The sequence below is a fragment of the Amblyraja radiata genome, chromosome 22 (assembly GCF_010909765.2).
Source record: "Amblyraja radiata isolate CabotCenter1 chromosome 22, sAmbRad1.1.pri, whole genome shotgun sequence".
Taxonomy (NCBI): Eukaryota; Metazoa; Chordata; class Chondrichthyes; order Rajiformes; family Rajidae; genus Amblyraja; species Amblyraja radiata.
In genome coordinates, this window is record NC_045977.1 from 10,111,085 (window position 1) to 10,138,083 (window position 26,999).

General features: G+C 42.8%; 1 protein-coding gene across 1 annotated transcript in view; it reads left to right on the forward strand.

Annotated features, from left to right (window-relative positions):
• rhbdl1 (rhomboid like 1) overlaps positions 1–24,820 on the forward strand; it is a 281,110-nt gene extending 256,290 nt beyond the window's left edge. The window contains exons 6-8 of the mRNA XM_033040365.1: positions 15,231–15,331; positions 22,785–22,845; positions 23,711–24,820. Of these exons, the coding sequence (XP_032896256.1) occupies positions 15,231–15,331; positions 22,785–22,845; positions 23,711–23,982 (434 nt within the window). The 3' untranslated portion in view covers positions 23,983–24,820. The remainder of the gene's footprint in view (positions 1–15,230; positions 15,332–22,784; positions 22,846–23,710) is intronic.
• Positions 24,821–26,999: the final 2,179 nt, after the last annotated feature.

The window sequence follows — 26,999 nt, forward strand, 5'->3', positions numbered from 1 at the left end:
CTGTGGCCGCTGTTAACTTAAGCTTTGTTGCCACTGAGCTATGACTAATACCTGATTCTTTTTTAATTTTGTCATTTCGGACAAAATTGCAGCTTCAATCCATTGCATCTAGTCAGCCAGACGAACGAAAATTGAGTGGTATTTAATGATCTGCGAGCAAAGAATAACGCAATGAAAGACATCACATGAAGGCCTGTTGCAGGCGTGGATCAACCTGTGGGTCCTGCAGCACAAAGTAGTTACTCACATTAGCAACATGGACACAAAATGCTGGAGTACCTCAGCGGGGGAGGCAGCATCTCTGGAAAGAAGGAATGGGTAACATTTCAGGTCGAGACTCTTATCCAGACCCTTCTCCAGTCTGAAGAAGGATCTCGACCCGAAACGTCACCCATTCCTTCTATCCAGAGATGCTGCCTGTCCCACTGAGTTCCTCCAGCATTTTGTGTCTATCTTCAATGTAAACCAGCATCTGCAGTTCTTTCCTACACATATTCACATTAGCAAGTCTAGCTGACACCCGACTGAAGGGAGTTGTGGATATAGTGATTACCACGTATTCTGCATCTGTGGTGTTTAATTTGCATTTTGGCTCGGTCAACAGGCTAATTATTTATTCAGAAGTAATTTTGTGATGTTTACATCAATTGAGTAGGTTAGCTTTTGTTTGGGTTCTTAAATTTGTTTCTGGGTATTAGCAATTTTTTTTGGTAAAGGCTTATTTAGCAGCAGCTATCTAGGTTCTTAAGAACTTACTTCATTGCTGCAATATATTCATTTTGTCCATTTAAATTTAGTTTTAATGTACTGGAGGGAGAAAGTTGATGAGCCAGAGATGGCGTTTCCAGTACCCTGTAGTCTGACATTATGTCATAGAAACATAGAAACATAGAAAATAGGTGCAGGAGTAGGCCATTCGGCCCTTCGAGCCTGCACCGCCATTCAATATGATCATGGCTGATCATCCAAATCAATATCTCATACCAGCCTTCTCTCCATACCCCCTGATCCCTTTAGCCACAAGGGCCACATCTAACTCCCTCTTAAATCTAGCCAATGAACTGGCCTCAACTACCTTCTGTGCAGAGAATTCCACAGATGTCAAGTGGAAATGCATGGGAGGAAGAGGAGCAAAAACCATTAATCAGACAGTGGTGAGTCTGTGGAATTCTCTGCCGCAGAGGGCGATGGAGGCAGGTTCTCTGGATGCTTTCAAGAGAGATCTAGATAGGGCTCTTAAAAATAGCGGAGTCAGGGGATATGGGGAGAAGGCAGGAACGGGGTACTGATTGGGGATGATCATCCATGATCACATTGAATAGCGGTGCTGGCTCAAAGGGCCGAATGGCCTACTCCTGCACCTATTGTCTATCGTCTATTAATGCAAGGTTTCAGGGGCATAGAAGACAATTATAAAGCTTTTGAGTAGAGCATGTATGCTATTATTGTGTAACCGATTACTTGTTTCTCAGAAGGTAGACAAAAATGCTGGAGAAACTCAGCGGGTGAGGCAGCATCTATGGAGTGAAGGAAATAGGCAACGTTTTGGCCCAAAACGTTGCCTATTTCCTTCGCTCCATAAATGCTGCCTCACCCGCTGAGTTTCTCCAGCATTTTTGTCTACCTTCGATTTTCCAGCATCTGCAGTTCCTTCTTAAACACTTGTTTCTCAGAGTTTCCTACTTGAGTTATGGTGGGGAAATTCATCTATTTGGCTTCTGTGCAACAAAGCTGCAGCCCCACAAGGTGTGAATTACAATGCCACAGCGTGTGAGAAACCAGCTTTGCTCCCTGCTGTGCGTGATCGCTATCTTGTTTTAACTCTTGGATAACGCCTGCAGTGATAGAGTATGAGCTACTTGGCGTTGGCAGTGAAACAAGACTGTTGCATTAGTAGAAGTCATTTGCATTCCTCCTCCTTGCCTTTCATAGTGTGTTACATTTGCATTAGAACTTTGCTTTGTTGACACTTGGACAGTGGATGTTACTGTGCCGGTGCCAATGCTTGTGAAAGATGCTCCTTATGCATTTGCTGCCTCTGTAGCTCCAGTCTCCTTAGCTTGTGCCACTGATACCACTGCAAGCACTCAATGCCATTCACAGGACAGATAGCTCATACAATACCACGTTGGCAAGAATTTCTTCCGGGTTTTCTCATGATCAGCTGCAATCCTATTGTTGAAAATGTCTTTATCACTTGGAGCAGGTGTGTATACAATGGCCAATTAGCCTATTTACAACAGGCACCAGAGGGGGTCACGGGACTAGTGAGAGCATATATAATAATTTAATAACCTCTTTGGCTTTGGTGCACCTAAAATTCCTGTGCCCGACAACAATGTAAGGTGATGAAAACAAGGCACATCAAAATCCAGGGTCTGAAGAAGGGTTTCGGCCCGAAACGTTGCCTATTTCCTTCGCTCCATAGATGCTGCTGCACCCGCTGAGTTTCTCCAGCAATTTTGTGTACCTTCAAAATCCAGAAAGGTTGGCTTTGCTATACTGCTAGCTATTGCATTTGTTAATGACTGACCTGAGACTAGAGGTCTTAAGCCCCTGTCCCACTTACGTGTCCTTGGCACGCTAATTACGCGACATCGTGGTCGCGATGAGGCGCGACGGTCCCGCGAAGGTCGCGCAGCGACTTCATGCGCCCGCACAGCCGTCTGGAGCGTGTGACGTCATTTGAAGATGGACACAAAATGCTGGAGTAACTCAGCGGGACCGGCAGCATCTCTGGAGAGAAGCAATGGGTGACGTTTCTTGTCGAGATTCTTCTTCAGCCTGAAAGAAGGGTCTTGACCCAAAACGTCACCCATTGCTTCTCTCCAGAGATGCTGCCGGTCCCGCTGAGTTACCTCTGCATTTTGTGACTATCTTCAATGTTCTTGGCCCCGCTCTAGGAGTAGGAGAGGGGGCGGATCCAGATCCGCAACGGCCGTGAGCCCCAGGCCGAGTTCGACGATCGCTTGCCTGCTTCTGCTGCTGTTGGAGGTGAGACCTGTGTCGTGCCAGGATCTTGGGCCTGTCCCACTTTGGCCATCAGTTACGCGACAGGTCGTTGGCGCGCGAAGATTTAGTTTGCTACAAAATTTCGGAGCGCCGCGCGATACCGCGCACAACCCCATACCCCTCCTCGCTTCTCAGTGGGACCGGCCCCGCGCGGCCACACGATGCCCGTGCGCCTCAATGCGATGACGAGGTCGCGTAATATGCGTGCCAAGGACATGTAAGTGGGACAGGCCCTTTACTGCACTTGCCAGATATTCCTGCCAGTGTATTGTCTGCTGCACCACACCCTATGCAGAAAAAACAGCCAGTTGACATAAATATCTGTAACTGTGTAAATTCAGACTGGTTTAGGGGTCAGATTGAACATAGGTGAGATGCTCAGCCGGTGGTTGCAGCTACTGGGCTCATGACCAAATTTTATTTTTGGGGCAGTTTTACAATTTAACTTTGGAAGGAATTGAACATTCACCGGCTTCATTAGAATTTAGGCCTCGGTTCTTTTAACTCCTGGGGTTCTTTTAAAACTCACAGATCTAATTTCCATCTGTTTACATGGTTAGTTAGTTAGTTCGTTTAGATTATTGTCACGTGTGTCGAGGTACAGTGAAAAGCTTTTGTTGCGTACTAACCAGTCAGCAGAAAGACAATACATGATTACAATCGAGCCATTTACAGTGTATAGATACATGATAAGTGAATAGCATTTAGTGCAAGGAAAAAGCCAGCAAAGTCCGATCAAGGATAGTCCGAGGGTCACCAAAGAGGTAGATAGTAGTTCAGGACTGCTCTCTGGTTGTGGTAGGATGATTCAGTTGCCTGATAACAGCTGGGAAGAAATTATTCCTGAATCCGAAGGTGTGCATTTTCACAATTCTATACCTTTTGGCTGATGTGAGAGGGGAGAAGAGGGAATAGCCAGGGTGCGACATGTCCTTGATTGTGCTGCTGGCCTTGCCGAGACAGCGTGAGGTATAAACGGAGTCAACGGAAGGGAAGTTGGTTTGTCTGATGGTCTGGGCTGCATCCACAATTTCTTGCGGTCTTGGATGGAGCTGTTCCCAAACCAAGCTGTGATGCATCCTGATAAAATGCACTTTATGGTGCATCTATAGAAGACAATTAGATGCTGGGTCTGTCCTGTGGGAATCTCGTAACCAGGAAGGGTGAGCGTAAATCTGTTGTGAAGAAGGTCTTTGCTTTTTTCCTTGATGGACCACTGATTTAAAATTGAGACTTGACAGGCTCATTGAAGCAAAGATGCTGCCACCTGTTGGTGCAGCTCAGCAGAGAATGTAAACATCGGCAACTGACAATTCCTGCCATTTCCATGACAACAAAGTCATCTGTCAATTTTAACAGTGTGTTGTAAGCAAGTAGATGTGCAATGACCTTTGACCCAGCCCAACATGTGACGTGCAAGAAAGAACTGCAGATACTGGTTTATACCGAAGATAGACAGAAAATGCTGGAGTAACTCAGCGGGACAAGCAGCATCTCTGGAGGGAAGGAATGGGTGACGTTTTGGGTCGAGACCCTTCTTCGGACGGAGAGTCTGGGGAAATCGAAATGGATTCCTTTTACCGTTTTTCATTCTGAAAAAAGTGAATACTTTTCTGACATGTCCTATTTCTGCTAACTCAACAAATGCAATATTCAGAATACAATGAAAAGGATCCTTTGCTTTTATTCATTTAATGAATTACCTGACAGCACGGTGAATGCCAATTGCCCAACAGTCTAATTAAATTAAACCTCCATGTTTCCCACAGATTAATTCAAGATGTAATCAAATATTTCAATGTTTTGACCAGTAGCTGGGACTGATTAATTAACTTCTAATTTTAGAACAAAATATTCAAAAGGTAAGAACTTGGTGAGAAAGTTTTCAATGTCTTGGTTTAAGACTACTGACTATAATTCAAGTAAACGAGGTTTGTGATTATTAATGCGGAGACATGGACCAATGCAGCAGAAAATGTTCAAAACCTCCAGTGACACACTTGAACATTTGTATATAGTTTAAAATTACTCTGGAGATTGAAGCAATGGAGAGTAAAAGTAACAATGAAAATGTGGACTGCTTTAAAGTCTACTTGGTTCACTAATGTCTTTCTAGTAAAGACATTTTTGTACGTGATCAGTTTGGTTTATTTGCAATTTCAGTTACCTAGCAACTGTTCTGCAAAGTAGCCTGCTAGCAACTCTGTTCTGCCATTTGAGAGGGTGCTCATCACCATCTCCTCAAAGCAAATGAGGAACAGGGAAAAAATATCAGCATTTTACTGGTGTTACCCCCCCTTCCCAAGAGTAAAAAATATAAGTATTTGCGAAAGCCCACATGCAGCGACATCAGTGGTCTAACAGGAGGATCCTGTGTAGGGGGGTGGGGGGGGGGAGGGGGAGGGGGAGAATAATGGATAATGGGGGGGCGGCGTTTGGGGGGGGGGTGGCGCTGTGAGGGAGGGGGGGTAGTGGAGGGGCGCTTAGTCATCGCCTTTCTGTGGCGACTATTTGCCTACCCTGCAAGCAAAGAATTTCACTGTGACTTGTCACATGTGACAATAAAATATTAATTCAGGAGTGGAGATGATGTTATTGGTGGTTATGCTGCTTGATTTGATCTTATGCACCATCTTCCATTCTGCACTTTTCTGAGAAAATTGGACCGTTTTTATTGGAAGACAAGTGGGAGACTTTTCTATGTGGGGGGGGGGGGGGAAGGGGGAAACTATCTTTCAGGGTCCCTACCTGGTCGGAGAGGCAGCTTTTCTCCGGGCTGCAGTTTCGACCCGTCCTCGCGGCCTACCAGCGGGCCTGGAGCAGTGTTTCCTGAGGGGACCGCCCAGAACCTCGGCTTCGGTGGCGGCACAGCGCTGGAGCGCTATCGTGGAGCAGAGCGGAGCGGGCGATGCCTTGCCCGGGTCGCCGCGCTGGAGCTCCGGTGAGCTGAAGACCGACGGGATAAACATCGCGGAGCTGCGGGTCTGTGGAGCGGCCAGCTGCGGGCGGCGGCGCCGAACTTTACACTGGGAGCCTGGGATCTCTCGATGAGATCGCCAGTGGTGGAGCTCCAACCGGCGCGGCCTTGTTGGCTTCGGAAGCCGCGGTCTCCGGTGAGGGAAGCGGCCGTTCTAGGGTTCCCATGCCGCCGAGAGGATTCTCCCGACGCCGGAGCACCATCATCCGGCGAGAACGGCCTGGAACATCGGGCCTCCTTAAAGGCAACTGTGGAGGCCTCAATAGGCCCGACTATGGGTGGACATGGGATGGGAACTGGACACTGTGCCTTCGCTCATAATGGGAACCATTGTGGGGGGATGTTTTTATGTTTAAATTTCTTTATTATTGTTATGTTTGTATTCTTTCTTTATGTGCTGCATGGCAAGAAGCATTTCACTACACCTAGGTGTGTATGTGATCAATAAAATTATCTCTTATCTCTCTCGATTGTGGTTAATTTCCTTCATTCCTTAATTCTGTTTTCTGAGTAAATTGCGTTTTGTTTGGTGCCCAGTCTCACCTCGAGAAATATGACAATTTAAAAATTCTCTGTTGATTCTCTAACATTATCTTAAAGCTAGTTAACCTTAAACCAAGTGAGTAGCAAAAAAAATGACATTCAGTAGTGCTGGTGATCTGTTGCTTAGAAGAAAAAAGCTCATAATCCTTAATAGATACTTTCCACAGAAAGCATCTTCACTTTTCATTCTTTGTGGATATATGTTCATGTGGAACCTCTTGCATATATTTGTTAAATGTCTCCCATTGCCCTGAGACTTATTTCCCATCAGTTAGTTGTACCTAGTCCATGCTTGCCAAAATATTCTCACTCTGTTAAAATTGGCCTTGCCCCAATTTAGAATATTTACTACTATTTGGTCATGGTCTTTTACATTTCTTATGCTAAATCTATCTGATTTATGATCAGGCCCACAAGAGTGCTCTCCCTGACTGACATTCCTGCTTCAGCCCATTGATATAAGAACTTTGCCCAGTCCCTCATTCATTGGGATTGCTACGTACTGAATCCTGTCTTGAATATGGTTTTAGAAACTCTGTGATCTCTATATCTTTTACACTGAGTTAATATTATGGTGGTTGAAACCTGCAACTCTTACTATTTTAGAACTAGTACTTGTTAGATACTTGGGGGTCTCTGGTACTCAATCCAATGTAATTATCCCATTTTATTCTTTAGTCCAATCCATACAGCCCCATTTAAAATATTTTTACTCCATGATATCAGTTCCTTGTTTCTTTAACCACTATCCCAATCCCTCTCCTTTTCTATCCACTCTTCTATCTTATTTGTAGCTCTGCAAGCACAAACTGCCAGACCTTTCATCTTTGAGCCATATTTTCAAAATATCTGCTTAGAAAAAAGTCATTCAGATCATCAAGTCTATACCAGTTCTTGGAGCATTTTAAGGCAGTCCCCTAGTCATAGAGTAAAACAGTGTGGAAACAGGCCCTTCGGCCCAACTTGCCCACACCAGCCAACATTTCCCAGCTATACTTGTCCCACCTGCCTGCGTTTGGCCCATATCCCTCCAAACCTGTCCTATCCATGTACCTGTCTATCTGTTTCTTACCACCTTCTCACCACTTATTTTTCTGTAACCTATTGTCTCCCACACTCCCCACCAATTCTCCTCCTATCACCTGCACCAGGGGGTGATTTACAGTAGACATTGAACCTTTGGGAAGATACGGAGCACCAGGGGAATCCCATACAGTCACAGGGGGAAAGTGCAGGCTCCACACCTACAGCATCTGAGGTCAGGATTGAGCCTGGGTCACTGGAGCTGAGAGATAACATCACGACCTGCTAGACTACTGTGCCACCCTGCCATGGTTCCACAGAAAGTCTTCTGGCCCACCACTCCAATTGTGAAATGCTCTGTGGAGAAACAAGTCATTTATGATCATTTCCACAAGTACTGAGATATGCGCTGCTTAATGTAAACCTGGATGAATTGGATAACGCAAGATTATACTGTAACGATAACATTGCTGCTCGAAGCCGACCTGACATCGAAATCTCAACAACGAGACTCTGCTTATCTCCTCCTCTAGCTGCCATGGTTGGTTAACATTTGAAACAGATGAAACAAATTCCAGTGCCACTTTCATTCATTTCAAAGGATACCAGTAGAATCTGTGCAAACAAGAATAGGGTGGAGTGGAATTAGCTTTTCACCCTTGTCATTGTTCGAGTAATTTCCCAAAGACATCCCTGTCATCATTTGACAACCATCTGGGATCAGCAATTGTAGAGGAAATGTTGACACCTTGGACTTCCAGTATGGAAAGAGTTAGCTGAATATTTTATTTTTACATCTTTGATTTAATGAAACTGATGCAGTTTACATTTGAGACTTTTATCTCTGTACATTAAAAAATATATATTTGATAATCTCATGTAGGATTTGCCCTTTGGATAAGCTATGAACGACATTGTTATTATTCATAGATGTTCCACAAACTTTCTCACATTTTGGAATAGAGTGATCTGAGTCAAACCTGAGCAAATGGAACTAGCAGAGGTGGCCATTTTGGCTCAGCATGGATGAGTTGGGCTGAAGGGCCTGTTTCTGTACTCTGACTATAATAGAAGTGTGCTTTCTTGTCGGGTGTATTCTCACCTAAATTCATTCATTCTGAGTTCAGTTCCCTCCACTCCCACCTCCTCCACAGGCAACACCATTTCCAGCTCCTGTACTCACACTTTTAGTGTTATCTGCTACATGTACCTCCCTGCCTTTTGTTTTCTCATCGTACACTAAGGGAAATATAAGAAATACAATGAATAGGCCATTCTGCCCCTTCAGTTGCTCTGGCATTCAACAAGGTCATGGCTGATCTTCAATCTCAACAGCATTTTGGTGTCCCTTACCCCTTGTGTCATTCCATTGAGTCTCCACAGCTCTCCCTTGAAGAGAATTCCAGATTCCTTTTTAATGACGAAGCAGTTTCATTATACGTTGAGATTAATCCCTGCTCTGGATATAAATGTGGGGTTCAGTAGATCAGTGTGGCTGATTACTTCTGAGTGAAGATAGGGGGTGGTTGGCTTTGTGAAGTAGAGAGATCAGCCGGCTGAAGCAGAAATCCTGCTGGGAGCTGGAGTTCGGGGGGAGCCTCTGACTGGACCTGTGTCTGCATCATTAACACTGGGTCACATTCCAGGGTTGGGACTGTCATCCTATCTACAACAAAATATATTGGTGCATTCAGTCCAACCTTCCTGTATTGATTTGGGAATCTCTCAGAGTTGATCAACTAGGATCTGCTCTGAGCAAACTGCAAGGGAAGTATTTTGTACACATGATAGATTCATGTTTCCAACAGCTGTTGTCTTACTGTCTGGCTGTTCATCATCGTTCTTTCCTCTAGTCTTCGAACCGCTAGCCAGCTTTATCTAAACCCTTGGCCTCTTCAAAATGCCTCATGGCTGGTGCAGCCCCATTGGTCTAAATCTATCTACAAGTGCTGCCCATCACATACAACAGGAAAGATTACCCTGTGGGCAAAAGCTGCCTAATGGCCCTGCCCCACTTAGGAAACCTGAACGGAAACCTCTGGAGACTTTGCGCCCCACCCAAGGTTTCCGTGCGGTTCCCGGAGGTTGCAGATGGTTGCCGGAGGTTGCAGGTAGTGGAAGCAGGTAGGGAGATTGACAAAAACCTCCGGGAACCGCACGGAAAACTTGGGTGGGGCGCAAAGTCTCCAGAGGTTTCCGTTCAGGTTTCCTAAGTGGGACAGGGCCATTAGTTGCCTTCTGAGAATTTCCACAACGAGACTCTGCTTCTCTTCTCTTCTAGCTGCCAGAATTAGTTAGCATTTGAGACAGATTAAACAAATTCCAGTGCCACTTTCATTCATTTCGGAGTATACAAGTAGAATCCGTGCAAACAAGAACAGGGTGGAGTGGAATACAGACTGTCAATTCCTCACACTAACCAAGTCTCTTTGCCTCATTAGCTTTTCAACTTTGCCACTGTTTGAATCATTTTCCCAAAGACATCCCTGTTATAATTTGGCAACCATCTGGGATAAGCAATTGTCGAGGACATTTTGACAGCTTGGACTTCCAGTATGGAATGAGTTAACTGAATATTTTATTTTTACATCTTCGATTTAATAAAACTGATGCAGTTTACATTTGAGACTTTTATCTCTGTACATTAAAAAAATATATTTGATAATCTCATGTAGGATTTGCCCTTTGGATAAGCTATGAACAACATAGTTATTATTCATAGACATTTCACAAACTTTCTCATCTTTTTGGAATTAATTGATGAAGATCAGACATGGTACAACAGTTCTCCTTTTTACTCTATGAGTGTCTCACATTTCAAAAGAATGAAGTTTTCACAAGTATCTTGGGGATAAAGGTCAATTAATATTTTTCTTTAACTTGTAAGGCCTTTTAATGAAGCTTGAGAGTGTGTACCACCAGACTCGGGGACAGCTTCTTCATCTCTATAGCAGGCTTCTGATGCGTTACAATGCTGAGAATCTGCCCAACATGCGCCTGAAGTCCCGCAAACCCTTCTGGTCTTCCGTTAAATCCCTGGAAGACTTTCACTCCAAGACTGAGTGGCACAGAGCCTGGAAAGATGCCAACACCAACAACGGAGAGGTCATCACAGGCTCCACAGTGAAACCACCGGTATTTGACCTCCATCGCAAGCAATGGCTAACCCTGAACAGAATCCGCACCCTTCATGTAAGAACAGACTATCACTTGCATAAGTGGGGGATGACAGACAGCCCTGCTTGCGACTGCGGCCATCCTGACCAGACCATCCCACACATCGTGAATGACTGCCCACTGAGGCTTTTCCCTGGTGGCATCAAAGCCATCCACCCAGTAACTGATGCTGTCCTGGCCTGGATGGTGGCCGACTAGGAATGGGGAGATGCAGCGAGACCTGGGTGTCATGGTACACCAGTTATTGAAAGTGGGCATGCAGGTGCAGCAGGCAGTGAAGAAAGCGAATGGTATGTTAGCTTTCATAGCAAAAGGATTTGAGTATAGGAGCAGGGAGGTTCTACTGCAGTTGTACAGGGTCTTGGTGAGACCACACCTGGAGTATTGCGTACAATTTTGGTCTCCAAATCTGAGGAAGGACATTATTGCCATAGAGGGAGTGCAGAGAAGGTTCACCAGACTGATTCCTGGGATGTCAGGACTGTCTTATGAAGAAAGACTGGATAGACTTGGTTTATACTCTCTAGAATTTAGGAGATTGAGAGGGGATCTTATAGAAACTTACAAAATTCTTAAGGGGTTGGACAGGCTAGATGCCGGAAGATTGCTCCCGATGTTGGGGAAGTCCAGGACAAGGGGTCACAGCTTAAGGATAAGGGGGAAATCCTTTAAAACCGAGATGAGAAGAACTTTTTTCACACAGAGAGTGGTGAATCTCTGGAACTCTCTGCCACAGAGGGTAGTCGAGGCCAGTTCATTGGCTATATTTAAGAGGGAGTTAGATGTGGCCCTTGTGGCTAAGGGGATCAGAGGGTATGGAGAGAAGGCAGGTACAGGATACTGAGTTGGATGATCAGCCATGATCATATTGAATGGCGGTGCAGGCTCGAAGGGCCGAATGACCTACTCCTGCACCTAATTTCTATGTTTCTATGTCTACCCTTGATCTACAACTTTAGGCTGTGCACGCCATACACAAGAAGAAAAAGAAGAATGCTGAGAACTATATTCTACACTCTGCATCTTCCTCTTTGCTCTATCTATTGCAAACCAACACTTTTCACTGTACCTAGATACATGCGACAATAATAAGCTAAATCAAAACTCGCAAACATCACCCACGGTTTGGGAGTTCTGAATATTTTGCAGGGCTGTCATTTTATTTTAGCATATTTACACTGGGAAACTGGCCATGGTTATAGCATAAATCCAACATGGCTGATAGACAAATCTAAAAGTGTAAATTAAAAATGAGAAGGTTGCGTCTAAGATGTTTTGCAGTGGTACTACCTCAGATAGTTCGAGAGATAAATAGAGCTTGATGTATACATTATTTGAATACTGGCGAAAGACACAAAATGCTGGTGTAACTCAGTGGAACAGGCGGCATCTCTTGATAGAGGAATTGGTGACGTTTCGAGGCGAGACCCTCCTTCAACCTGTTCCGCTGAGTTACTCCAGCGTTTTGTGTCTATCTTTGGTGTAAACCAGCATCTGCAATTCCTCCCTACACATTTTTTGAATATTGATTTGTTCACTCTGCAATGGAAAGTAATAAATATCATTAAGAAACTACATAATAAATGTTCTTAAGCTGTATATCTGAAAATTCTGGTTGAATTCAGTCATGAAAATAGACTTGATAATTACACCTACCAAAGGCTGACTATTTGAAAGATGTCTACTACATTCTTTTGGAAGCGCCCTTTAAGAGTTGATAATAAAACGAAGACCCATGGGCATAACATTAAGAGGGAAAAACCAGGGAAAGTGGTCCAGGGAATGGCATATGGAATTTAACAAAGACAAGTGCATAGTACACTTTGGTAAATTAAACCTGGGTAGGACTTGCACTAGGAATGGAAGGGTTTGGAAAGTCTTGCAGAACAGGGCCAAAGGAATCAAAGACATTGTTCCCTGATAATGGCAACACTGGAAGACAGGGTGGTGAAGAAGAAGTTTGGCACACTTGCTCTCTGAAGCAGATAACCTGGGAAATGTGACCTTCAATCATCCAGGCACAAATCACAGTGGCACCAGGAAGCCAGGTATAAAAATATCCTCCAATGCTTTGTGAAAACCTGTAAGGTTCAGGGGATTTACCATTTTTTATTTCACTAATCTTGCTGCTGTGTTTTTCCCAGCTATGGTTTATTATTTTAAATTGCTCACTTCCATTGGACTTTTGGTTTCCATAATTTGTGGTGCGGTTTGTATCTTCTACAATGAGGACAGACGTGCACTTACAGAATCTTCCCTCTTTCTCTCACTTCCCTCCCCTTCTGTTTTCTTCTCTTGTCATCTCTTTTTCTTTTCTTCCATTATCTTTCTCTTCTCATCTGTTTTCTTCTTCTCCTCATTTTCTTTTTTCCCCTCCTCTCTTTCCTTTATCTTTCTATCTCATTGCACCTATTTTTTCTTTTCTCTTTGTCTCTTTTCCTTTTTCTTTCCTTTTTATTATTTCTTTTCTTTTTTCTTCTGTTGTCCTTCATCTCTTTTCTTCTTTTCTTTTCTTCTCTTCTCTTCTTCCATTATCTTTCTCACATGATTACGTTCACTGATCTGTGCACAGAGTTATATAGCATTTCTAACACAGAAGGTAGACAGTCTGAAGAAGAGTTTCGGCCCGAAACGTTGCCTATTTCCTTCGTTACATTGATGCTGCCTCACCCACTGAGTTTCTCCAGCATTTTTGTCTACCTTCGATTTTCCAGCATCTGCAGTTCCTTCTTAAACAGGTGGACATTCAGCCCATTGCATCTTTGCTGGTCAAAAAAGAATGATTCAACCCACTTTCTTCTTTCAGCACTGGATCTGCAGATGTGTGAGGTGTGGCTCTTAAAATACACATCAACATTCAACGGTTCAAGCGATGAGTCCACACGTTTAGGCAGTGAATTCCAGCTCCTACCATCCTCAGACCTAAGAATTGAACTTAAGGATAGAGTGGCAGTCAGCACCTGGTGGCAGGAACATGTGCTTTGGCTCTGCCCTTAACATGATTGCCCGTGACACCACATAACAAACTGTACAATGCAGCCTCACTGCTATCCCACACCAGCAGGAAGTGAATAAAGCCACATGCCAGCTGAAAAGCAACAAGGTCTTGGCAGCAGATGAACTTTCATTGCAAATTCTCAACCTTGTTTCCTACATACTTCTTTATTTGAATATAACAATTTTCAACATATATTTTGAAATTTCTTGCCAATATAGTTGTATTTCATTTTCTAATTTCTTTGCTATATTGTTCCCGTTGCCATCGGGAAGAAGGTACAGGAGCCTGCAAACTGTAACATCCAGGTTCAGGAACAGCTTCTTCCCCACAGCCATCAGGCTATTAAACACCACATCAAATAACCTCTGAACAATAACAGTCTATTATTATTATTGCACTATATCTGTTTATTTAAGATGTATATATGGTCTATGGTCTATAGACACACTGAACTTTTATCTTCAGTTTTGTATTATGTTTACATATTCTGTTGTGCTGCAGCAAGTCAGAATTTCATTTTCCTGTCTGGGACACATAACAATAAAACTCTCTTGACTCTTGACTTGTTGATTTGTATATGGGCTTACCAGTCCTTGTTTAAGTAATGTTAACAACAAGAGTTAAAATAAAAACAAGGACTGGTGCCCATATACAAATCAACAAGTCAAGAGTCAAGAGAGTTTTATTGTCATGTGTGTTATTGTTCATATAATTCTATACATGATTTTCAGTTAACAATGGCAGTACCACATTTCCATATTTCCCCTCGTATTTTAGTTGTGAATGAGAATAATTGTAACTGTTTCCTATTTCATGTTGACTAAGAATTCATAGAGTCTAAATTCCCAATCTATCGGTGCCAAACTTGACTCAAGACCTAATTCTTGACCTTAGTCCATCGCTCTTAGACTTGGTATGAAATTATATCTGCTGTCCAGAGATTGCATTACCATAACATTAACAAGAAATACTGCCTCAGTACACAGGACTAGATCTACAATGATTTTAGATAAAATGTAAAACTGCTGACACGCACTGCGCACACTGTTAGTTTGATATGAATTTTGCACAATGTTGCTTGCAGTTCCATAAATAGAACAAATTACAGAAGTCAAAAGGGAACTTTAAAAGATTAGAAATGTCACTAAATTAAATCTTTAAGTGCTGAGTTCCTGACTCTAATGAGTCACAAATTTATTTGTAGGTAGGAAAGCATGCTTTCTACCTTAGAAAGAACTGCAGATGCTGGAGAGGAGGAGAACTTCTTCAAAGTAGACATACCGTGAGGAGATTTTGCAGTGAAGTAGACCGAAACGTCGCCTACTCCTTCTCTCCATAGATGCTGCCTCACACGCTGAGTTCCTCCAGCATTTTTTGTCTACCTTTCTACTTAGAAAACCATTTTGCAGGTGCATTAGAAATGCCTTGATTAGAACTGGCTTGGTGCTATGGAATTCCATGAAGCTATTTACTGACCCATTGTTTGTTTATATGTCGCAGGTTCTTTGACTGTTTCCATCACTGACATGAGGGCACCTTTGGTTGGAGCCTCTGGTGGTGTTTATGCCCTCTGCTCCGCACACTTGGCCAACGTTGTCATGGTAATAATTTCATTTGCCTTTCTTAGATATACAAAATAATACAAATAAAGTAACAGCACATTGAGCTGCACTGTAGATCAAAGTCTATGTAGTTCAATATCACCAGGTTTTGCTCTGGAACAGGTCAAATCCTGAATTATGTTGAGACTCAATAGGTTGATCAGAGAGTCTATGTCAGGTTGCCATGCGAAGGCAGCCCTGCCCCTTGGCTTCACAGCTGATTCCAGAGTGTGATGAATGATAATCAGAAAAGCAGGGGAAGAAACTGATCCTTGGTTGCCTGCCCGACATGCCTGAGGAATATGCAATTGCATTCTGCTACTAAAATATGGGGAATCAAATTATGCAATCTAAGCAGAACCATTACTGAACCTGCAATGTCCATTTGGTGCAAGAGGTCTAGGCCAGGTTTCTACCCCAAAATCACTTGTACAGGTTGAAACTCTCTGGGCTGGCATTCTACGGTCCAGTAATTCTCATTTTGAATCTGTAGTGCACTTTTGTAAACGTTAATTAATTCTAACCATTCTAAAATTAACTCAGATCTGTACTAATCCGTAGTCTACCAGCACAACTTTTGCAATCTCAGCCGACTGCATTTCTGATTTACAGAAACCTCGCTTTCCTGGAGCCCTTTCATAATTTGGGGAAAGTCTATAACGCACCAAGAACAATTTTTCCACTCGGAGGAAGAACAATTGGGGTAATTTCTCTGTCCGGCCTTTTTTCTGGTCTGGCCGGACAGGGTCCTCATGTCCCGGGGACGGCAGTCTGGAGCGTTTCATGCGATATTCCAAACTCCAGTATTTTGTTCTGGTTTCAGACTTGACTCTGTTCACACTTGGCTAGATGGGCCAAGCAAGCAATGGGTCTCAGCACTCCACCCAGATCCAGGAGCTTCCCAGCTCAGGGGTCCAGGCTCTAACTCAGCCTCTTACCCTCTGCTCAAAGACTCCCAAACTAATTACCTCTCACACCCCTTTCCCAGAGGTGTGCCCCTTGCTCCCGTTGTTAAATTAACTTTACCCTATCTCCTAATTCCATTGTTGTACTTCAATATTATTTTACACTGCTTGGATTTTGCATTACAATCTTGCAGTTTGGCCCCTTGTCGTTGTATTTATTCTTCTATTTTTTTTAAATCAGTACTAAGGCCATCCTGGAGACACAAGGAACTGCGGATCCTTGTTTACAAACAAAAAACACGAAATGCTGGAGTAATTCAGTGCATCAGGCAGCATCTCTGGAGGACAAGGATTGGTGACATTTCGGGGAGAAGGCTCCTGACTCGAAATGTCGCCTATCCACGTCCCCCAGAGATGCTGCCTGATCCACTGAATTGCTCCAGCACTCTCTGTATACATACTGTCTACTCTGTGAGCTTCATATGAGCAAGGGATTTCATTGTACTCCAGTGTATATTGACATCAAATGAATTTAATGTCATCTAATCTGCTTTAACTGTGAGAGTAGCCTGAAGATTTTGCTGTCGAATGCATTCCTCCTTCCCCACCCCTCACTATCCAGATGTAACATAACTGCGAGATAGTTAATAAGAACAGGGATCCTATTCTGAAGAAGGGTCTCGACCCGAAATGCCACCCGTTCCTTCTCTCCAGAGATGCTGCCTGTCCCGCTAAGTTACTCCAACACTTTGTGTCGATCTTCGATTTAAACCAGCATCTGCAGTTCCTTTCTACACAGGGATCCTACTCATTTCATTAATGCCTTGATCTGCATTACTGCAGTTTTATATGGCACCCAGTTATGATGGGATGCAGTGACAACGAGTTGGGCAGGATTTAGATGTGCCCAGGGCAATGTGCACCTCTGGGAATTGGTTGTAAAAGAGCAATTGGCTTCAGTTTGAACGCCTACCGATGTTAGGGGAATGCATGATGGCGTCCGAACATGGCGCCTCTTTGCTTGGTGGTCCCAGAGGAGGATCTACTATCATCTGATACAATTGCCCTGCTCCTTTAAATGTCTCTTCTACCTGTAAATCTATCACCGTTTCTGCACTCTATAACTTTCCCTTAGATCTGCCCACTGTACTTGAGTTTAACTTGATTATATTTATGCATACTATTATTAGAATTGATTGGATAGCATGCAAAACAAAGCTGTGCCTCGATACAAGTGACAATAATAAACCTAAATCCAAACCTTAAACGTAAGCTGGTTAATTCCTGGTCAATTCATCCTTTCCCACCCCCTCTCTGGGCACTTTCCCAAGAAATGCTACACTTGTCGCTTTACCTCCCCCCTTAACTCCATTCAAGGACCCAAGCAGTTTTTCCAGGTGCGGCAGAGATTCACCTGCACCTCCTCCAACCTCATCTATTGCATCCGCTGCTCTAGGTGTCAGCTGATCTACGTCGGTGAGACCAAGCGTAGGCCTGGCGATCGCTTCGCCCAACACCTCTGCTCGGTGCACAATAACCAACCTGATCTCCCGGTGGCTCAGCACTTCAACTCCCCCTCCCATTCCAAATCCGACTTTTCTGTCCTGGGCCTCCTCCATGGCCAGAGTGAGGTCCACCGTAAATTGGAGGAGCAGCACCTCATATTTCACTTGGGTAGTTTACACCCCAGCGGTATGAACATTGACTTCTCTAATTTCAGGTAGTCCTTACTTTCTCCTCCCCTTCTCAGCTCTCCCTCAGCCCACTGTCTCTGCCTCTTCCTTCCTTTCTTCCTCCCGTCTCCCCCCCCCCCCCACCCCACCCTCACATCAGTCTGAAGAAGGTTTTCGACCCGAAACGTTGCTTATTTCCTTCGCTCCATAGATGCTGCCTCACCCGCTGAGTTTCTCCAGCATTTGTGTCTACCTTCGATTTTCCAGCATCTGCAGTTCCTTCTTAAACAAAAAACCTTATACGTAACAGTTTGTGATCAGATGCAATTTCTTGCTCATCAGTTGCAGCAGACGCCAGCATGTCACTGCCATCTGGTGGCCAAAGTCAGAAGGAGACTTTGTTTGAAATAAAGATAGACACAAAATTCTGGAGTAACTCAGCGGGTCAGGCAGCATCTCTGGATAGAAGGAATGGGTGTCGTTTCGGGTCAAGACCCTTCTGAAGAAGTGTCCCACTGAGTTACTCCAGCATTTTGTGTCTATCGTTGGTTTAAACCAGCATCTGCAGTTCCTTCCTACACATTGGTAGACACAAAATGCTGGAGTAACTCAGCGGGTCAGGCAGCATCTCTGGAGAGAAGGAATGGGTGGTGTTTCGGGTCGAGACCCTTCTTCAGACATTGCCAGCCTGATCTTGTATGAAGTAAATGAGGTAACAGCTCAATCAATAGCAACAACTTAATTTTTAAATGAAAGAAAGAACTGAAGGTCCAGACTGTCATTGAAAAAGCCTGTCACTGATTAACTTACAGCAAATAAACACCATATTTAAATTATCTGTAAAATAATTTTGAAGCTGATGGGCTGAAGTGTGTTTATTTCATCGCGGGGAATATTGTGGGGAAAGCAGATAAGCTTTGAGCCTGGATCGGTGCTTGGGTCCGTGATGCTGTGGCCATTGTGGAAACATGATTGTGAGAGGGACACGGCAGGCAGCTCAGTGTTCCAGGGTCTCATAGGGAGGGAGGGATAAGAGGTGGAGGAATTGCTCTACCGATCGGGGAGAATATCACGAATATCAGAGAAGACATACTGGAGGTATGTCCACTGAGGAGATTTGGGTAGAAGTTAAAAATAAGAAAGGTGTAAGCACTCTAATGGGATTGTACTAAATGCTCCCCAGTAGCCAGTGGGAGATAGAGGAATGGAAATGTAGATAGTTTACTGAAAGATGCCAAAGCAATGGGGTTGCCATGGTGGATTACTATCAGTTCCTAATATCGGCAGAATGTTGCCCAGTGCCAAAGGCTTAGACAGGGCAGAATTCATTAGATGTATCCAAGTGGGTTTCTAGACACAGTATGTGGGTAATCCGATCCGAGAAGGGAACAGACTGGACCTTGTGTTGCAATGTGAACCTGACCGGTCCCTCTGAAACTCCCTGGTCAACTCGTCCCTTCCCACCTAAACCACCCCCTCCCCAGGTACTTTCCCCTGCAACACTTATCTCTTTACCTCCCCCCTCGACTCTGCCCAAGGATCCCAACAGTCTTTCCAGGTGAGGCAGAGGTTCACTTGAACCTCCTCCAACCTCATCTACTGTATCCGCTGTTCCAGGTGTCAACTCCTGTACATCGGCGAGACCAAGTGCAGACTCGGCGATCATTTCACTGAACACCTCCACTCAGACCTTAACCTACCTGATCTCCCGGTTGCTCAGCATTTTAACTCCCCCTCCTATTCCCAATCTGACCTTTCTATCCTGGGCCTCCATCATTGTCAGAGTGAGGCCCAACACAAATTGGAGGAACAGCACCTCATATATTTTGCTTGGGTAGCTGACACCCCAGTGATATGAACATTTATTTAACTAATTTCAAATAGCCCTTGCTTTCCCTCTCTCTCTCTCCATCCTCTCCACCTTCCCAGTTCTCCCACCAGTCTTACTGTCTCCGACTTCATTCTATCTCTGTCCCGCCCCCTCCCGACATCAGTCTGAAGAAGGGTCTCGACCTGAAACGTCACCCATTCCTTCTCTCCAGAGATGCTGCCTGTCCCGCTGAGTTACTCCAGCATTTTGTGCCTACCTTCGATTTAAACCAGCATCTGCAGTTCTTTCTTACTTACTGGGTCAGGCAGCATCTGTGGAGACAGATGACATTTCAAGTCGGGACTGATGGAGTGGAGGGGAGAAAGCTGGTAAAGAGAGAGAGAGAAGTGAGGATAGGTGAGGTGATTTGCAGATTGGCAGAGATAGTGACAAAGCCTAGAGGTAAAATGGAGACAAAAGAGTGTTAGATAAGTAAGAGGAGTGAAATATAAAACAAAAGAAAGGGATGTCGGGGGATGGGGATGGGGGAATAAAAGGGAAATGTGGGACGGGAGGGATAGGAGGAAGGCAAATGAGGAAATGTACAAGGTGACAGGGATGGTGAAATGTGCACACTGGAGGTGGGAAATGAGAAGGGAGGTTAGTGGGGTTTACTTGAAATTAGAGAATCCAATGTTCATAGCAATGGGTTATAAACTACCAGAGCATAGTATGAGGTGCTGTTCTCCCAGTTGTGCGAATCCAACAGTATCCACCTATCACTTGCCAGGCTTTGCTTCATTCCCACTTCTCTTGTCCAGCATTGTCCCCTCAACTCCATCAATCTGAAGGAAGGTCCTGGATTGAAACAATGTCTGTCCATTTCCTTCCACAGATGGAAGCCTTTAGTTATTCGTTTAGAGATACAGCGCGGAAACAGGCCCTTCCCCCACCGAGTCCGCGCCGACCAACGATCCCCGCATATTAACACACTAGGGACAATTTACAATTCACCAAGCCAACTAACCTACAAACCTGTCCGTCTTTGGAGTGTGGGAGGAAACCGGAGGTCCTGGAGAACACCCACGCATGTCATAGGGTGAACGTATGGACTCCATGCAGACAGCACCCGCAGTCAGGATCGAACCCAGGCCTCTGGCGATGTAAAGCAGCAACTCTACCGCTGCGCCACTTCCTCCAGCACTTGGTGCTGTTCCTCCTGTTGTTTGTGTGTTGCTCACAATTCCAGCATCTGCATTCTCTTGTGTCTCCTGCTGGATCTTGTGCTACCCAATTATGACTCTAAACCATTTGCATGAAATAAATGTACTTTATTATTGGTGCATAGAGGATAACCAGGTAATTATGAAACTGAGTTGGAAGGAACTGCTCATCACTTGTGACTATAAATAGTAGGAAGCATGGGTGGCAATCAGTCTAACACTTCATAATAGTCCAGCTGTGGCATTTAGATCAGTGGCACTCACTGTTATTAAAGATTAAATCACATATTATCTTCCAATAACAGACCTTTAGCTGGACATGTTGTCTGAGATGCTCTGCTCTTCCAAGGATGTGCTTCATTAGTATTACACTCGCAGGGACTGCTTTGAAATGTGGAAAGGCATGAAATTGCTGCACTTAATGTGATAACTACTCAGTAAACACAGTAGAAAATATGGAGGTTGATTGCTCAGATGTAAATAGACGTTTAACAGGCTTAATTGTTGCTAAATAGCCTCTATCCAGAAAATCAATTGTTACCCAAGCGGTGCTATAGGTTATAATTCTTGTTCCAGGTGTTATAAAAAATAAATAAATAAATGTTTTAATTAAAAAACTTTCTTTCCTTTTCACCTTTCTCTTAATGCTATCCTATTCTCTCTTTATTTTGTTTTCTGAAGATGATTTCTCTTTGAATTACATATTTAAATTTTCAATTCCTGGTTTCAGGAAGGATTCTAAAAATCTTGAATTGTTCTGGCGATCTGCTGTAGAGGTTCCTGATCACAAAGTCTCCCAGATCCACTGTGAAACTGCTTCACATTCCTAATCAGCAGCATAAATATGAATACAGGAGCTCGTGGATCACTTGTGAATAAGTGTAACTATCATGAATAACTAGTCTGAAGAAGGGTTTCGGCCCAAAACGTTGCCTATTTCCTTCGCTCCATAGATGCTGCTAAGTTTCTCCAGCATTTTTGTCTACCTTCGATTTTCCAGCATCTGCAGTTCCTTCTTAAACATTTACTGAATGTTGACAGCAAAATCCAAGTTATGGCAATACTTCAGGTTATATCTGTACCATGGCAGCAACACAGAATATTAAAATAATAGCATTAACCAAAAATGTATCATATTATGGAAACTCAGTTTACCCAAATGAATTGACATGATGTGAGAAACTGGAATCTAAGAGCATGATCTTCTTTCCCTTTTAAATTCTCAGCTTAGGTTGTCAGGAAATATGTTGTCCTGGATTTGAATGTTCCTGGTATTAAAAGAGGTATCAAGTTATAGGTTCTATTTGTACATTCTATGTCACTGTGTACTCAAATTATGTAAATAAAGTATATTCTTTGCACAGATCTTTGATGTCTCTAGGATTCCCTGAACTGTTATAAACTCAATTAATGTGGTGGATGTGGAAGCTAATTGGTTGAAGGAATGAAGATAAATAATCAGCTCGTTGGTTTTAGATTCTTTAATGAGAGTTGACAGATTCCCAGTTTACCAAAAGAACATCACCACTCTTCTAATGGCACAAATGGTTATTTCCTGTTCACCAGAGTAAACAGATGTGGAATTTATTTTAATGTCTCAAGTGAAAGGTTGCAATGTGAGTCTCGACCCGAAACGTCACCCATTCCTTCTCTCCTGAGATGCTGCCTGTCCCGCTGAATTACTCCAGCTTTTTGTGTCTATCCTGATGCAATGTTATCTCGATAATGGATTGTGGGCTCGGATCCTGGATTGTAATCTGAACTATTTTGATTGAGAAAGAAGGCTGATCCGAGGGCTAATGTGTAAAGTATAATGGACAGTTATGATTTATTGTTTTTCAGAACTGGTCAGGAATGCGGTGTCCCTATAAGCTGCTCCGAATGATATTGGCACTTGTGTGCAGTAAGTACTGTACTGTGATTTTAGGAGTAATAGTACAATAATGCTTACCTCCCTATCTTAAAGAACCATAACCATAAAACTAATTGTACATCAAAACTATTTAGTATCCTGCCTTTTTACCCCCACACAGAGTCCCAAGTGTGTTTACTCATCGAGACCATGGCTCTGCTTTTTTTTTTTTTAAACACCTATTAGTATGCTTAACAATTATCTAATAAATCTAATAAATCTAACAGTTGGCAGCTATTGTTATGTAATTTCTCAGCAACATGGACCAAAGGAAAGAAGCAAACGCTGGCACATTAAAAATCCCTGGGGCAGGTTACCACCCCTGTGATTTTTTTTCCATTTGGTTTGATGGCAAAGCATACTGGCTGCCTGCCCATTATTCATGATAGGTGACCAAGTGCATGTGTGGGCCAGTCTGTATTAATGTATGGCTCACAGGCTGCCCAAGTGTCCATATACTACCAGCAGCCTGGGTTCAGATGATGGTTGACGGAGGTTGCAAGGGCCAGGTATCAATGATATCATATCATTGAGGGAACAGTGCAGAGAGGTCAAAGTTTGGGGTCGTACCACCCTGTTGCCTTGTGACCTTTCAAAATCTCTTCCCATACCTTCTCTCTTTGGATCACATGCACTTTACAGCACCTTAATATGAACCAAAGGTTGATAAAGAAAAAAATAGTATCCATGTACCTCCGTGACCACTATACAGAACTTTAACGGTTCACCCTTGTTAAAATTCAAAAGTGTCAAGCTCTTTTGTGCTCACAAAGATTGCAGTAATGTGTAGTAAATGGACTATAGCTTTGAATTGCAAGTGTTTAACTGTTATAATTGTGCACTCTTCTTTCGGTAGTGAGCTCCGAGGTGGGTCGTGCAGTGTGGCTGCGTTTCTCCCCTCCACTGCCCTCATCTGGCCCTCAGCCCAGTTTTATGGCACATTTGGCTGGTGCAGTGGTGGGAATCAGCATGGGACTCATCATTGTGCGCAGCTACGAGGAGAATCTCCACCAGCAGTGTGCCTGGTGGGTCATGGTTTTCTCCTACGCTGTCTTTGTAATCTTTGCAATTTTCTGGAACATTTTTGCATACGACCTTCTGGGTGTGCAGATCCCAACTCCACCATAGGCAGCCATCGGTCTGCTTCGGAACGTGCCCCAACAGAGAGGTTCAGTTGGCTGTGGAACCTCTTTGCTAGTGAAGAAATGTGAAATGGACCTTTAATGAGCAACTGTTACAACAGATCTTATGACCACTGAATTTTTATCATCATTGTGATTGACAGGATTTTTATCTCAACTACTTGACAACGAGCATAAATCACACAAGAGTTAATATCACTTGCCAATTATGGGATTTTGAGAGTAGAGATGGGAGATTGGTTACTTTAACTGGTGAATGAGGAGTTGTGGAAATCTAACACTGTGCTAGAGAATCTTCAAGCCAAATCACTGCAATGTTCAAACTGGTGGAGCTGTTTAACTTGTCATGAGGGGCACAATTACTTTCTATAGTTGATACAACCCCAAGAGCATATATTCTTGAGAATTAAAATGAGCAAGCCAGATTTAGGAACAGCGGGAGAATACAGCCAGAGTGTTAGCAGCATAATTCTTTTACATGTTATAAGTACCCAACACTACAGACTTCCTGGTGTCGATCCAGTTAGGACAGTCTTTATCTGGAACGATGGTTTTAACAGAGATAATTTAGAAAGCCCAAATTTAAACTCACACAGAATTCATTTTACCAGTTCTCAATTTTCAAGAAACTCACTGTATTTTATGTACATTTCATCAAATGGGATGTGAAAGTATATTGAAAAAGTTTAAATGATAAAATTTATATTGTGAATAATGACTTACACTATCCTTTCTTTGACATTAAGTCTAGTTGAACTGGTTAAGTCTAACATGTTACATTTCTTACGGATGTTTTCAAACCAAATGTCTCAATAAATATTGACCTTGATCACGAATATCTATCTGTATATATTTGAAAGAAGAACCACATTTATTAGTTATGCAGGAAGGGGCACCTATGGAAATAGAAGATATTTATTATCACTATTCCCATTAGTTGCTTTTTATTCCCACTACATATCTATAGCAGAAATATTTTCTTACATTTCTATTTGCACCTTGATGAAGTTGGTTACGAAAGCTTCTCAACTTTGTTGAGTTAGCCAACAAAAGCACCTCAAAACACCATAAATAAGCACTGAGCTGAATTCTATCTATAACTGGTAGGATAATAATCTTTTATCAGGAAAAATCTTGGAATACCCGAGCAATAATTTAGTAACAGCCATCAGAGCCTCCAGAGGAAGGTCCTGCTTATACTAATCATCTCGCCAGTCATCTCGCCAATTTTGAGGAACTGGTTTCTTAAATACACAAGTTCATGTGATGAACTTAGGTTCCTTTTAAAAGATTGGTATTGCATAGGAAGTGTAGGATTTTCACAGAATTAACTTGTAATGGGAATGCTTTGAAAGGCTAGTAAGTAACTGTTCGGATAGGTTCGAAGAATGTCGGTATATTGTTAGCAATAAATAATGAATTACACTTAAAATACATGAAAACAAATTGCCAAAATATGAATTGAATATGAATACAAGGAAGTGGCAACTGAAAATACTCAGATCCCCATACCTAGAAAGGCACTGCTTAAGTGCCCAGCATGATTGTCCAGCCGACCTAATAATCCTACCACAATAGACTTTACATACTTAGATATTCCTCACATTATTTAAGCAGCTGGACCTGCCTTTCACACTATCATGAGTGAATGCAGCTACGATTACTTGCAATGTTAAAGCCGTTTTCAGATCACAATACAGCTCCTCTGAATTTTTCTATCTCGTAGCATGGACTTGCAATTTCCTCCCGCCCGATCTCCACATCAAATAAATCATCAACTTACTTCTTTCGGAGATGGTTTTCTTGACAACAGTTTAGTTACGTGTAATTTGCCAGATTTCAAAGTGGAGCCTTTCTGTTCAGGGACACGCTCAAGTTATCCATTCATTTGCTATAGTTTTAAATTTTGAATTAAAAAACTGATTTGTTCAGACGCATATACTTTTGATTTACCTACAGTGAACTGACATTCCTGGGAATGTTTCAAATGAATGCTTTATACTGATATCTTACTAATTTATTTCTATGTTCTTTTATTGAAGATATGCATCAATTCCCACTTCCAGACCAGCTCCTCTTTGCACAATTCCATGGGAATTATCCAGCTCTGTTGCTATTTGGCCATTACAACCCTGTTATCACCACACTTTGCATCACCCAATGCAATTTGCACCCAAATGCTCAGTGATTTCTGCATTGTATTTCAAAATAATGCTTTTCAAAATACAAAGGAACCAATTATTTATCATTTGTAAATAAATGCAGCTAATCTCTCCCAGTAACTAACCACCTCTTGCTGGCCCTAGAATCACAAGATTCTAGAAATATAATGTTTTAATTACCTTAGCAATTGCACTTCAGACAAAGCCAGCCTGGCCTGCAATTAACCCAAATATTGATTTCAGCAATGTAACACAATTATACTTAATAGCCTACAGGCTGGCTGCAGAATTATATACATTGCATTATGTGGTGCTATGTTCCTGTCAACGTGAAAGAGGATATTCTGAATAAATCCACTCATGTCAAGATATGCTTTAAATGGAATAGAAGATTTAAGTCAAACCTGCCTCGCTGTGATGATAAAAACAAGCCTAATTTTAAATTCAGTAATAAATTAAGATAAAACCTTTCTGACCCATTTCTTAATTGAATTATAAACAGCAGCATGTTAAAAAAAAGTTTGTTGCAAGAATCTGGGAGCAAAACATGATTCAAATGTTGATTGGTTTTTCTGAAGAGTTCTTTTACTCCAACCATGTAAATATCAAACCTTGTGAACTAGCACAATCGCGTATATTTTTGGATTTTTAAATTTGCAACAAAAACAAGTCAGTTTTAAGAGTGACAGTCTGCTGCAAATTAATACAACTGAAAGTGGGCTTACCTCAAACAAACACTTCAGTGTTCATTCTTCACCCAGGAGTAAACGGACATTAAATAAATGCACATTTTTAAAAAAAAAGGGCAGATTAGACTCAACTAGGTGCAGTACATTTGCAG